General features: G+C 44.1%; 1 protein-coding gene across 1 annotated transcript; it reads right to left on the reverse strand.

The window, feature by feature from the left end:
* Positions 1-3,660: 3,660 nt before the first annotated feature.
* On the reverse strand, positions 3,661-12,323 carry NDUFAF4 (NADH:ubiquinone oxidoreductase complex assembly factor 4). The gene is made up of 3 exons (XM_053287575.1): positions 11,910-12,323; positions 10,127-10,224; positions 3,661-7,417 (listed from the first exon to the last, which is right to left on the reverse strand). Exons 1-3 carry the CDS (start codon positions 12,031-12,033, stop codon positions 7,124-7,126), a joined length of 516 nt encoding a protein of 171 aa, XP_053143550.1. The 5' UTR covers positions 12,034-12,323; the 3' UTR covers positions 3,661-7,123.

Consider the following 12,323-nt stretch of genomic DNA (forward strand, 5'->3'; position numbering starts at 1 on the left):
TCTGCCTGTCTCACTGTACTTGCGCGTGGAACAGGTAGCATTTCTGAGAATGCTACCTTGGGGGACCTGGATTTAATACACTACCTATCAGCCTAAATTTGGCTTCCAGGGCCTCCCGACTACATTTCCCCACATCGTTTGTGCTGACGTGCACCACGACAGCTGTCTCCTCCCCAGAACTGCCTAAGACCCTATCTAGATGCTGCGTGATGTCCGCAACCTTCGCACCAGGCAGGCAAGTCACCGTGCAGTCAACACGCAGGTCACAAACCCATCTCTCTATACCTCTAATGATCGAATCACCAACTATGAGGCCCCCACACCTGAAGGAGTATCCCCTGTGCGAGAGGATATGGGCTCATCTTCCACAGAAGGGGTCCCTTCTAAAGGAGCATTTCCCTCTTCCTCAGACTGATGTCCTCCTTGTCCAAGACCTTCATTCTCCCTGACAGCGGAGGAGCTATCAGCCCTAGAGTGGGATGCCTCTACCATGTCCCTGAAGGTCTCATCTTCATGCCTCTCCATCTCTCTGAGCTTCTCCAGATATGCCACCTTGATCTCAAGGGAACAAACATGTTCTGAGAGCCAGGAGCTCCTTGCACCGAGCACACACCCATGACTTCTGCCCATGGGGCAAATAGTCATACATGTGGCACTCTATGCATTACACTGGGAAGTGCCGCCTCCCCTGCTGACTTTCTATCTTCGTACTGGTTTTGTTTGCTGCTTGCAGTATTTAGAGATAGTTTATTAGAAGGATAGGTCTCCGCTGTAATGGTCAGCTATTTAACTGTCCAAACACCCTTCTCAAGAATATGAGAGAGGGATTTGTACTTACCTTCTCTTCTCCACTGGGCTCCTTGTGATGACAGGGGCTTGTTCCAGTCTCCCCCGCAGATTTCCTGCTAAACTCCTGCAAAACTCAAACGTCCTGTTTGCTATGCTCTGTTCACTACGCTCTGGGGCATTCACCTCTTATGTAGGGAGTAGGCTTCAAACTGAGACACAGGATGTGAGTCAAAAGAATGTCAAAGGAATGTGGGGCTCCCACAGCCCTAGCTAACTCCACCTCCTCCAGGCAGGGACAACACTGGAGTTTGCTAGCCCTGGCAAATGCTAGCCCTGGCAAATAACACACGCAGAGAGAGAGAGACTTGTCCCTTAAAGAGAAACCAGCCCCACAAAATCTCCTCTTCTCCTGTTAGTTAGTTTGAAGGGGGGAAAGGCTAGATGTTGTTCAGATTTATCAAGCTCCAGATTTATCAACTCATTTCAGTTGGTTTTTAGGTTGGTTTTGGGGTGGATACAGCTTTAGTTGCTCTGTTTAACTACCTATGCTGGGAGCTAGATAGGGGGAGTGTAACCTATTGACTTTGCTCAGTGGGTTTTGGTACTATTGACCATGGTATTCTTCTGAATGTGGATGGGGCTATCTGAGATGGGGCTTGGAGGCATAATTTCGTGTTGGTTCTGGCCCTTAATGGAGGGGTAGTTCCAGATTATTATGCTGGGGCTATGCCTATTTGGTGCCTTGGCCTTTGGCATTCCACAGGATTCTTTGCTGTCCTCTACTCCTTTTAATATCTCATAAAACTGTAGGGAGAAGTTATCTGGAGTTTTCCAGTATGGTGGCACCAGTATGCTGATGACACTTGGCTCTAGATTTCCCTTCCATCAGGTTTCAGTAAGCCTGTTGAGGTGACTGGGGGCAATAATTGGCTGGATGAGGGAAACAAATTTTTGCTTAATTACTGACAGAGCTGGTCAGTAGTCTGGGAACAGGAGTTCAACCTGTCTTGGATGGGATAGCACTTCACTTAAGAAATCAGATTAAAAGTCTGGGGGTTCTGCTAGAGCCAACTCTGAACCTAAAATGTCAAACAGGTGACATTTGTGGCCAGAAATGGCCCTGCCTAAGTTGCTATGCCAACCCCATCCATTCCTGGAGAAAGCAGATCTGACTATGTTGCTCTGTCTTAGTTACATCACCTATGGATTACTGTAATGCACTCTATGTGGGGCTTCCTCGGAGAAGTGTCCAAAACTTCAATTGCTCCCAAGTACTGTTGGGAGGTAGGTTGTTAGGAGCACACGACTCTTTTGTTGAAACAATTTTCACTAGTTACCAATGTCCATATATGTCCATACTAATATAAGGCATATTTGGTTCGGGATAAAGATGGACCTTCTCAATGTTTGGGCTGTGGTTGTGGGGATTTCTACCCAGAGAGGTCAGTTATTCTTCTCTGTTGGCTTTCTACTATCAAGTGAAAAATCTCTCTTTTTAAATAAGCCTTTTCCCTATAAAGCTTTTGATTTCTCATTGTTGCTCGGTATTTCATAGTGGAATTCCTGATCATTCTTTTTCTGCTGCCCCAATGTCTGTTTTTCTACATTTATTGTTTTTATTAGGCCTGTTCACAAAACCATCATCAGGGTAGGCCTTGTACCCTGGTTTGCATGGTTGTGTGAATGCACAAAAATCCTTCCAACCCAGATTGCTCAAAGCCAGGTAACTCAGCTTTTGCACCCTGCTCTTAACCAAGGTAGGAGCACCCTCTCAAAGCTATCCCCCCCCTCCAACCTTTGAACCTGCCAAACTGCCGGACTTTCAATCCGGTTTGGAGGTCCGTAAAAGAGCCTCCAAACCAGTTCATGCACATCCCTAATTGCCACCGTATCCACCCTTAAGCAGGTTGCCCGCGTGGCGGCAGCACAGTTCCAGTAACCGTAGATGCACGGAGACCATTTGCATGTGTAGACCATTTTGTAGCCTGAAATTTGCACGTACAGAGGCCATGCAAATGATCTCCACGCATCCGCAAAGGCTGGAACTGCAGCACCGCTATGTGAGTGGCCTGATTAAAAGACGGACCCTGTGGAAATTGAGCTGCACTAAGGGGTGGCAAGCACCGGCAGCCATGCAGGGCGGGGTGGTAAGAACCTTAGATTACCTTTCTTGCTGCTCCCCCTACACTGCCACTTTTTGATGTCAAACCGGACCGCTTTAACCAGGCTTGGCTCAGTTTGATTGTGAACTAAACCAGCCCGGGTTTGGTTCGTGATTGAGCTGCCAAACCATTCCAGTTCAATGCGAACCAGTTCAACATTGAGTGATTCATGCACACCCCTAACCCAGAGGTTCTGATTGTCTGTTGGTATTAGCTCTCGCTAACACCCACAACCCATCCCCATATGATCATGCAAAAGGCCCTATTGTGCTTTTGTAAGGCAACTTAAGCATTTTAAAAAACCAGAACGGTGGGATATAGTGTTTATGTACAGAGTACACATCTAAGAATATATTTGTGTCTCAATACCTATACGATTTTTGCAAATCAGTGTGTTAATGCTTTTGACACCAAATAAACAAAAAACTGATGTTCATACGGATACAAACTGAAGCCCAATTACCTCGGCTAACTGGACAGAGATGCACCTTTCAAAGCGGTAATGCTCTTATATTAAGCAGGGGGAGAGAAACTAGCCCTATTCCACCCCAGCATAGCATTCCTCCAGTGGCTGTTGTTCGTGTCTACCTTTCCTTTCGTTTTTAGAGTGTGGGCCCTTTGGAGTCAGGAACCATTTCTTCATTATTCTGGTTCTACGTAAACTGCTTTGAGTACTATGTGTTGAAAAGCAATATGTAAATAATAGTAATAACCTCAAATGCCACTTGTATTTAGCCAGTTAAAATAAGTGGTGCATTTCTCCACAGAAGTATAAGAATTCCATAAAAGATCTGCACCCAACTGAAATACTAGTTTTTCCAAGTTGCTAAAACAAACAAAAAAATATCATGAACAGTTTCACCTACAGATACATTAAATGAACATGACTACATTGAATCATAGTGGCATCATAACCTTTGCCCTGGGAAATCCATCTAAATTAGATCCTTTATACTTATTCAAAGCAAGCATATATAAGATCAAGCAGGTAGGTACATCCCAATTATACTACTACAACAAAACCAAATGTATACATTATGAAATAGGGCATGCAAATATCTGTGTATACTAGTAGTCAATTCACTTGAACTTGAGCTGCGACAAGGATGCAGAATTCCTCTCAAGAAAGCTTCCTCTGCATCTTCCTATTTCAAGAGTGTATCCAACATATATATATGAGCAAATGTATCATGTATGAATCAGCTCTTCTTTCCAAGCACGTGTGTTCAGGCCTGGAATGGGAGAAAACTACTATTGCAGAAATATTAAATTTCTTCCTACACATTTTTTTTAAAGCAGCCTCCAGCTAACTGGGAAACAAGCCCCTTTCAAAATGGTGATTCTCTTCTGTTTAGCAAGGGATAGCAGCTGTTCCTATTCATCACAGCACTGCACTGCACTGGCTGTTAGTGCCTCCCTCGAGTTTATTTTTAGACTGCTCTTTGAGACAGGGAGCCATTTTCTGGTAGGGATATGCACGAATCGAGGTTCAAGCACTGATTCGAAGCCAAACCAGTTCGTGGGGCCGCTAGATCAATTCGACTAGTGGAGTACGGTGCCGGCGGCGAGCAGCACCTTTAAAAGTGAGGGGAGCAGGCAGCTTCCTGCTGCAGTCGTGCTCCTCTCAACAGCCCTTGTGCAGCAGCGGCACACACATGGTCTCTGCGCCATGTGCATGCTGCCACTGCATCACGGCATGCGGGCTGCTGGGGGGACTGCTGCTGGCAAGTACAGGCTGCTGGGTGGGGGGCTGTGCCACTGCAGCAGGAAGCTGCAGGGCATGACAGTGGAGCAGGTAAGTAAGGAGCTGCTCTCCTCACTTTTAAAGGTGCTGCTCTCTGCCATCCCTGGCGCCACACTTCACCAGTTGGATTGGTTCAGCAGTCCCACAAATAGGTTCGGCTTCAAATCAGTGTTTGAACCTTGATTCATGCACGTCCCTATTTTCTTCTTTTTGCTATGCACATTACGAAATTTTTGTTAAAAAGCAATATATAAATACGTAATAAAAATAGTGTTAATAAGACTGTGACATAACTGTGTGCCATAAAATGGTATATAAAAATCAGTCCAAGATGAAAAACAGAAAAGAACTTACAAGAAACACGGACAACACATTAACGATACACTTTTACCTGAATTCCTTATCAGTTGTACAAAAATTGGAATCATGAGACCTTATTCACTAAGTTGTAAAAAAAATTAAGTCATGCAGTTAGCTCCATAGGCCAAGCAGGGTTTGGGGCCTGTTTCTTGAAAATGGAATGTCCCACACCAGAAAATAAATCTGCTTTTGAAATTGAGAGGAATTATTGATATGACGTGGTAGAGTCTGACATTAAAAAGAAATATTATAACAATGGATGTGAGCAAACACCAGTCTGCCTAAACTATTCTTCTGAATTGTGGTCAATGTCTTGTGTTATAGTCAAGATTAGCTGTATCAACTCCTTTTTTAAAGTCACAGTCACCCACATACTCTGCAGCTGTAGAAGGGTGGAAGACCAGCTGCATCCTTGTAAGGAGGCTGCAGAGTAGCTGCGGATAAGGCTTCTACCACAGCGGACTGCATGGGGGAAAGCTATTTTTGTTTGTCTCCCCTCCCTCTAAAAGCACTTTTGGCTTCGACAAATATGTTCCTGAGGATCACACAGGCCTCAAGGATATATTTCTGGAAGACAAAAGGACTTTTTGAGTGGGCAGGGGGAGGAAATTGTTCTCCTCCTCTGGTGTGCCAGTTCCATCCATTCCTGGAAAAAGCAGTTCTGGCTATGGTGACATGTATTAGTTACATCATATTTAGAGTACTGTCATGCATTCTAGGTTGAGCTTCCCTGGAGAAATGTCCAGAACTTCAGGTGCCCAACTCAACAGCTTCATGGTCATATGTTGATGTTTTCAATATTAAAAATAGCCTACTGGTCCCACGACCAATAATGTGAAAAATAAACGTGTTGCAAACTAAAGTCTATTCTCATTCACACTCTTTCACACATACTGCTGTATAAAAAATGTAGTCATGGTCTTGCCCAGTGGTTACTGTTTTAACATGTCACAAAAACATGGATGATTAAATGTAAAGCACAAGAAATTTCAACAGATGTAGCTTTTCTTACTGCTGAATGACAACCAGCTTATTTTGGAATTCCCTCTTCTACCAAACTCCCAGAAGATACAGGTACACTGTCCCACTTAACATAAAGTCAGCCTAAAATATATATATTGGAATTATTTCTGGGTCAGTACTGTGGTACATAACAATCTACAGCCAAACACAGTAGGTAGTAGAAGGCAATAGTATTAGAATGAAAATATAACAGTTCCCTCTAAATCAGTTCCTGCAGATGGACTACAACTCACATAATTCCCGTCTGCTAGCCACTGTGATGGGATGATGGGAGTTGTAGTCCAAAAACAGCTGGGAGGGTCACAGTTGTGCAGCCCTGGTTTAAATCAACAGAGATTTCCAGTCAGGCATAGGCCACAGGGTCTTCATTGAGAAGCTGAGACAATGTAGTACAAAATTAGTTATTTTCAGGCGTGCTGTCAATAATTATTGGCATGAACCAAAGACATTAACAGCTGTCACCATTTTGATAACCACAGTTATATCCAGTATGCCACCACAAAAAAGCAAAATTGTATTTGGTTCAAATGCCATTTGTTTAAAACATCTATAACAAAAAATAAAATGTCCAACCTAAATAATTTTTTCCCTATTTTGTCTTTCACACACTCCCTCCCATATTATCAGATGCAATGCCTCTCTAATTTCTTAGAAGAAAAAACACACTGCAGCTCTCCTTTGCTTTAATTATAACTATTTACAGAATGCTATAACAAGAGCTTCTGCAGAGCTTGGACCAAAGATGACCAGATTCACAGATAATGCATTTTTGTTGTTTGCAATATGAGTAATAGCCAATTGGTTTGGAACAGACTATTTTCCAGACAACTGTTTCTAGAATACCTTCATGGATTTTGCTGAGGACTGACTCCTGCTTCACAGTGGCATGACTAGGAGGTGTTATGAATGCAGCAATGACAAAAAAATGCAGATACCACTTACATAAGACACATTCAAGAGATTTTCATTTAAGGGGGGGAAAGCGAATTAGATGTATAGTTTACAGAACACATTAGCAAGGTCAGTGAAGATTTGGCAGACATCTTTATCTAGAGTTTAGAGCCTTTTGGTTTTTAGGAGGAAAGATTTCAACAGCAAAAGGGATGAAGAAGGTTAAGAGAGCAGTCACATCCTTCAATTCTAGGGAGTATTCCTTTGCTATTCTCTCTGCAGTCCATGCCTGTGGAGAGCGGTGATGATTATCGAGAATGGTCAAGGCTTCAACTACTGAGATTTTGCCTTTAGAAATAGTCTGAATATCCAGGTGGCCAAAATGGCCTACTTTTGTAAGTCGGTGCTCCTCTGGCTTAGCTGGGAGGATTCTGCTTTCATTTTTTACCTAGAGCAGGAGAAATTTTTTTAGTACAATGAAGTACAATGAACTTTGACAACCTGGCTCCTCTTCTATACCCCATAACTCATACATGCTGGTTCACCTGTGTGCATGAAGACAGCATCCAGTAGTGATCTGCAGCCAGCACATATCGGGCATTGCAGGCAATTTGTTTATGTTGCCTCAAGTCACATCCAACCCAGTACTTTGAAAGCAGATCCAGGACAAACATATACCAAGAGCCATCAAGCAATATGTGTACAAGTATGAACCAACCCAGACTCCCCAGAAACATCAGTCCAACTCTTTGATGAGCTAAAAACCTTCCGTGCTTACTATGAATAGTACTGTGGTTGTGATAGGATAAGTCCACTTTAAAATAAAGCAAATAATGTGGCATTTAACTAGCCACAATTCTGACTTAGAGTGACTTGACAGACAGGAGTCCCCTACCATTAAAGGTGGATTAAAAAACCCATATAAGTACCCCTTTCTCACTTTTACATGGCAAGCTGCATCAGATGGGAGGAGATCTGATCTTGTGGTAGCAACCATGAATTGTCCTCTTTGTTAAGCAGGGTCCACCCTGGTTTGCATTTGAATGGGAAACAAAATGTGTGAGAACTGTAAGGTATTCCTCTTAGGGGATGGGGCCACTCTGGGAAGAGCAGAAGGTTCCAAGTTCCCTACCTAGCATCTCCGAAACAGGGCCGAGAGAGACTCCTGCCTGTAACCTTGCAGAAGCTGCTGCCAGTCTGTGTATACAATACTGAGCTAGATGGACCAATGGTCTGACTCAGTATAAGGCAGCTTCTTATGTTCCTATGATGCCACCCTTCATATATCTTTCTCCCAATTATAGTGAAAAAAATATATCTGTATATCCCACTACTCTTCAAAGGACCTCACAGCAGCTTACATATGGTTCACATCCAGGCTCTGTTCAAGGTCATTCACACACCCCTCAATGTCAGCAATTGATGCTTTTGTTCTTTCAAACCGTGCAAAAGTGCAATAAAAATGTAAAAGGTAGAAGGAAAGGAGAAGCAACTTCTTTCAGAAATTAAGTTGGCACTCATTATTAAATTTCATTATTTATTATTCATTTCTGTAGCACCATCAGTGTACATGAAATATACATAGTAGAAGAAGAAAGAAGAACATTTCTTGTCCTCAGCTGCTTAAAATATCTATTACAAGAATGCACCATGAAGATATCGGCCTCTTGAAGTTGGCTATTGTACAGAAAATTATCTGTACGGTCCACCGTGAGAACCATAAATTTAAGGTTTGAACACGAACCCATAAGTGAAGTAACTAGCATGGTAAGACTCCAGATTAGTCAGACAAATACGGAGCCACAGAAGCTTCTAACCAAGCTTCTAAAAACAAGTAGAGAATTCCTTCTGCAGGCGACTCAACAATAGCATTTATTTTGCTGCTGGTGATTTATCTGGCCCCTCCCTCCACCATTTGCCCAACCCATGGCTGTTTCTCAGCTGCTCTGTGCCAATCCTCTTGCAATAAGCCGAGAATAAAGCCTGAGGGTCGGTTTGGACACAACGTAATGGGAAATTCAGCCACACTTAAACAAGCCAATTACACAACTTGGTTTCAAAGCTCAGGTCGTTTGCACAGATTGAATCTCAGATGAATCTGAGAGGTGCATTTGGATGGGAAAGCATATAGGGATGTGTCCAGACCATGGTTCAAAGTGCGGTTTGAGCACCTTTTGGAAGTGGCATGGGGGAGCTTCAAGACCTGTTCTCCACCGCCCCATGCAGCTTCCCCCTGAAGCGGCACTCGGCCCAAGTAACCTCACACAGTGCCAGCACGCACATGGCTTCTGCAGATGCACCTTGTGTGTGCTGGCATCATGCAGGGGGTACTTGGGCCGAGCACTGCCCTAGGAGGAAGCTGCATGTGGCAGCGGTGAACAGGTAAGGACCTGTTCTCCTCTTTCTTAAAGTTCCCCCACACCGCTCCCAAAAGATGTAACCTCACACAGCGCCAAACCACACTTCCAACCACGGTTTGAGAATCTCCCTAAAAGCATAGTGGAGATTCTCAAATTCAACCAAGGATCTGTGCTGCATCTGAAACGTGTGTGTACACACACAAGAATAAGATATCAAGATTTTGTTTCCAAAGCTGTCCCCAACATCTCTTTGCTGTTTAGTCTAAGATATCTTCAGCAGTTGTGGCAGAATTGATTTTGTACACAATATTAATGGTTACCTTGGGAAATAAAGGCATGATCTTTGGGCCATAACCTCACGGAACAGTAATTTTAGAGTTAGATTAATCACCTTTGCAGCCTCCTTACCAACTGCTATCTTATTAGCACCATAGTGGGAGTGAGGGAAGAAAGGGAAAGATGCACAACCAATTTTACTTGGGCAGTTGTGGGCAGGCACAGAACTAGTGGCTGTGGTAAAGTTCCTCTCTCTCTCTTTGGACATGTCTTTGTGGGCAGGAGCAGATTCAATAGCATTTCAAGCAGGAATAGTATTCACAATAGTTGGCTGCTATGGATTGTCGTTTTTTAAAGTCAAGAATCAGGCTTCAGATGCTGCTGAATGCACTGCTGCCTGCAGAGGTACGGCAAGATGTTTTTGGGTGTTGTTTTTTTTAAAAGAGAGAAGTCTCACCACTAGTCCAGACATAACAATGTGAAGTTGCACATATATATTCCAGGAAGTCACACTGACTCACATGTGCAGGAGGATCCGTAGAATCTACATAAACATCTTTTAATAAGATGTTAATGCGTTCATCTTTTTTCTTAATTTCTTCTTGGAATCCAGCAGGGTCTAAAGAAAGGAAGATTTTACAGCATAAGGCTACAATAATCCCCCCTTAGTTTCTCCAAACAAATCATTTAATAAGAATACACTTGAATTTGTATAATGACACTTAGCATTTCTAACAACATGCACAGTGTTGATATGTTTCAGGAAAGGTGTTTTGAAAGTGACTTTTAGTCAGACACACAACATTTCACTGGATTTATTAACAGCTGACCTGGACCAGTTTCCCATTGTCAGCTGCAACACACCCCAGGGCCTTCTGGATATGAAAGTGGGTCAGAATCACTTTGTGGAGATTCTTGTCAGTGGGTTGGTAATAGTAGGCTACCATGAATTCAATGTGGTGAATCACCTTAGGACCTCCCCCCACCTGCCCTTATTATGCTGCTATCACAATAGTTTTGCAACAAGCTCAGGTCAGGATACACTGTCTGCCCCCATTTTGCGCTCACAACAATCCTGTGAAGTAATTAGGCTGTCTGTCTATCTATGTGGTCGCTAAGAGTCGACACCAACCTGACGGCACTTAATCAAATTTACCTAGTGAACTTCGCATTCCACATTTATCTAGTCAAGTTCATATTCAGTGGGGATCTGAACCCAGGCTGCGCCAGTACAGGTCCAATACTTAATCTACTATTACACCATTTTAATGCTTAAAATAATTGCTAGAACCTGGAATCCAGCAGAGTACTAAACAGGGGCGTAGCAAGGTTGGAGTGGGCCCAGAGACAAGATTTTAAAATGGCCCCGCCTCACTGAAGCTCAGCTCATGAAGTAAAGAAATCTTAAATGGGGCTGAATAGTGCTAACAAAAAAACATAGTAAAATTTAGATAGATAGATATCACCTATGTGCCACAATAGAACATCATCCTAATTTTTTTTTTTGAAAGGTTTTGTAAATTGTGGACGATGCAAGTCATTTGATGGTACTAGAGCAAGACATGCTGTTCTGGTAGCTCCTGGTCTTAACACTCACATCAGTTTCAGAGGACGAATACAACTGAAGGAAGCCCGGGCGGGTGCGTGGCTGGGGGAGTCAGTCATGTTACTTGCCTCTGGGGGCCCCCCCATGGCAGTGGGCCCCCAGACAACTGTCTCCCCTTGCCCTATTATAGTGATACCCCTGGTACTAAAGGATCTTCACATTTGGAGCTGCTGCAACAAAAAGCAATCATCTCGCTAAATTCTAGACTACAGTTCCCAGCATGCAAACCACCATTCTCACGCATGCGCCTGAAAATCAGGCAAGGAACAAGTCTGTTTGAGAGGGAGGGACAAACTGCTTCAAAATGTTCAGGGCGCAGGAGGTAAAATGTCAGTGTCACAGGGGCTTTTCCTCCTGCTGCAGCGGCCGCATCTGTACATGAAAATAACCGCTGCTGCGTAGCTTTCAATTATCATAAAGGGCTTGCTTTTCATTAGCAGTTCCTGCTTGCCCCACGCTCCCCTAAATGCCACATCCAGCAACTGCAATGCACAGCAGCCACTTTGTCCCTAGACGCAGCACAGTCTAAAGCAGCTCAACGCCCACCCATGCCTGCCTGCCCTCACAGAATCCCTGTATCTTGCTCATTGCGCTGCTTTTAGGATCTTTTGCAGGCAATCGGTGTGGGAAAGTGGAACGCCTGCTTTATGCTGGGCTTATCGCCTAATGCCTTTGCTCTTGGTCGGGGCAAAACTCACAGTCCTGCGGGGCTGTGGTGGGATGTCGCGGGGCGGCGGAGGGCTTGACTTTGCTGATTTCCCGGTGCGCTCGGCTCTCCAGATTGAAATTGGTAAACACGCGGGTCACCCTGGCCCCCATCATCCCTGCCTGCACGCCGGTTTCCACTTCCGAACACTCCGAGGAACCTTTCGTCCGGGTCGAGCATGCGCAAAGGAGTAAGTCGCAGCCGGAGAAAACTGCTGGCGGGCGCCGCTTGGTGGGCTGGAGGTCATTGCAAGTCTCCTTAACTCCTTAATTCCAGTGTCAGTGGCAAGACGGCGTTGCTGTCTGAGAAATAAGAGTCTCTTCTTGTAGCAAGACTAACACGTTTAATTTAGTATCGGCTTTCGTGAACTAGTGCCCACTTCACCATCAGACCTCGGATGACGTGT

Source organism: Hemicordylus capensis, chromosome 1, assembly GCF_027244095.1.
Source record: "Hemicordylus capensis ecotype Gifberg chromosome 1, rHemCap1.1.pri, whole genome shotgun sequence".
In the NCBI taxonomy this organism is placed as follows: Eukaryota; Metazoa; Chordata; class Lepidosauria; order Squamata; family Cordylidae; genus Hemicordylus; species Hemicordylus capensis.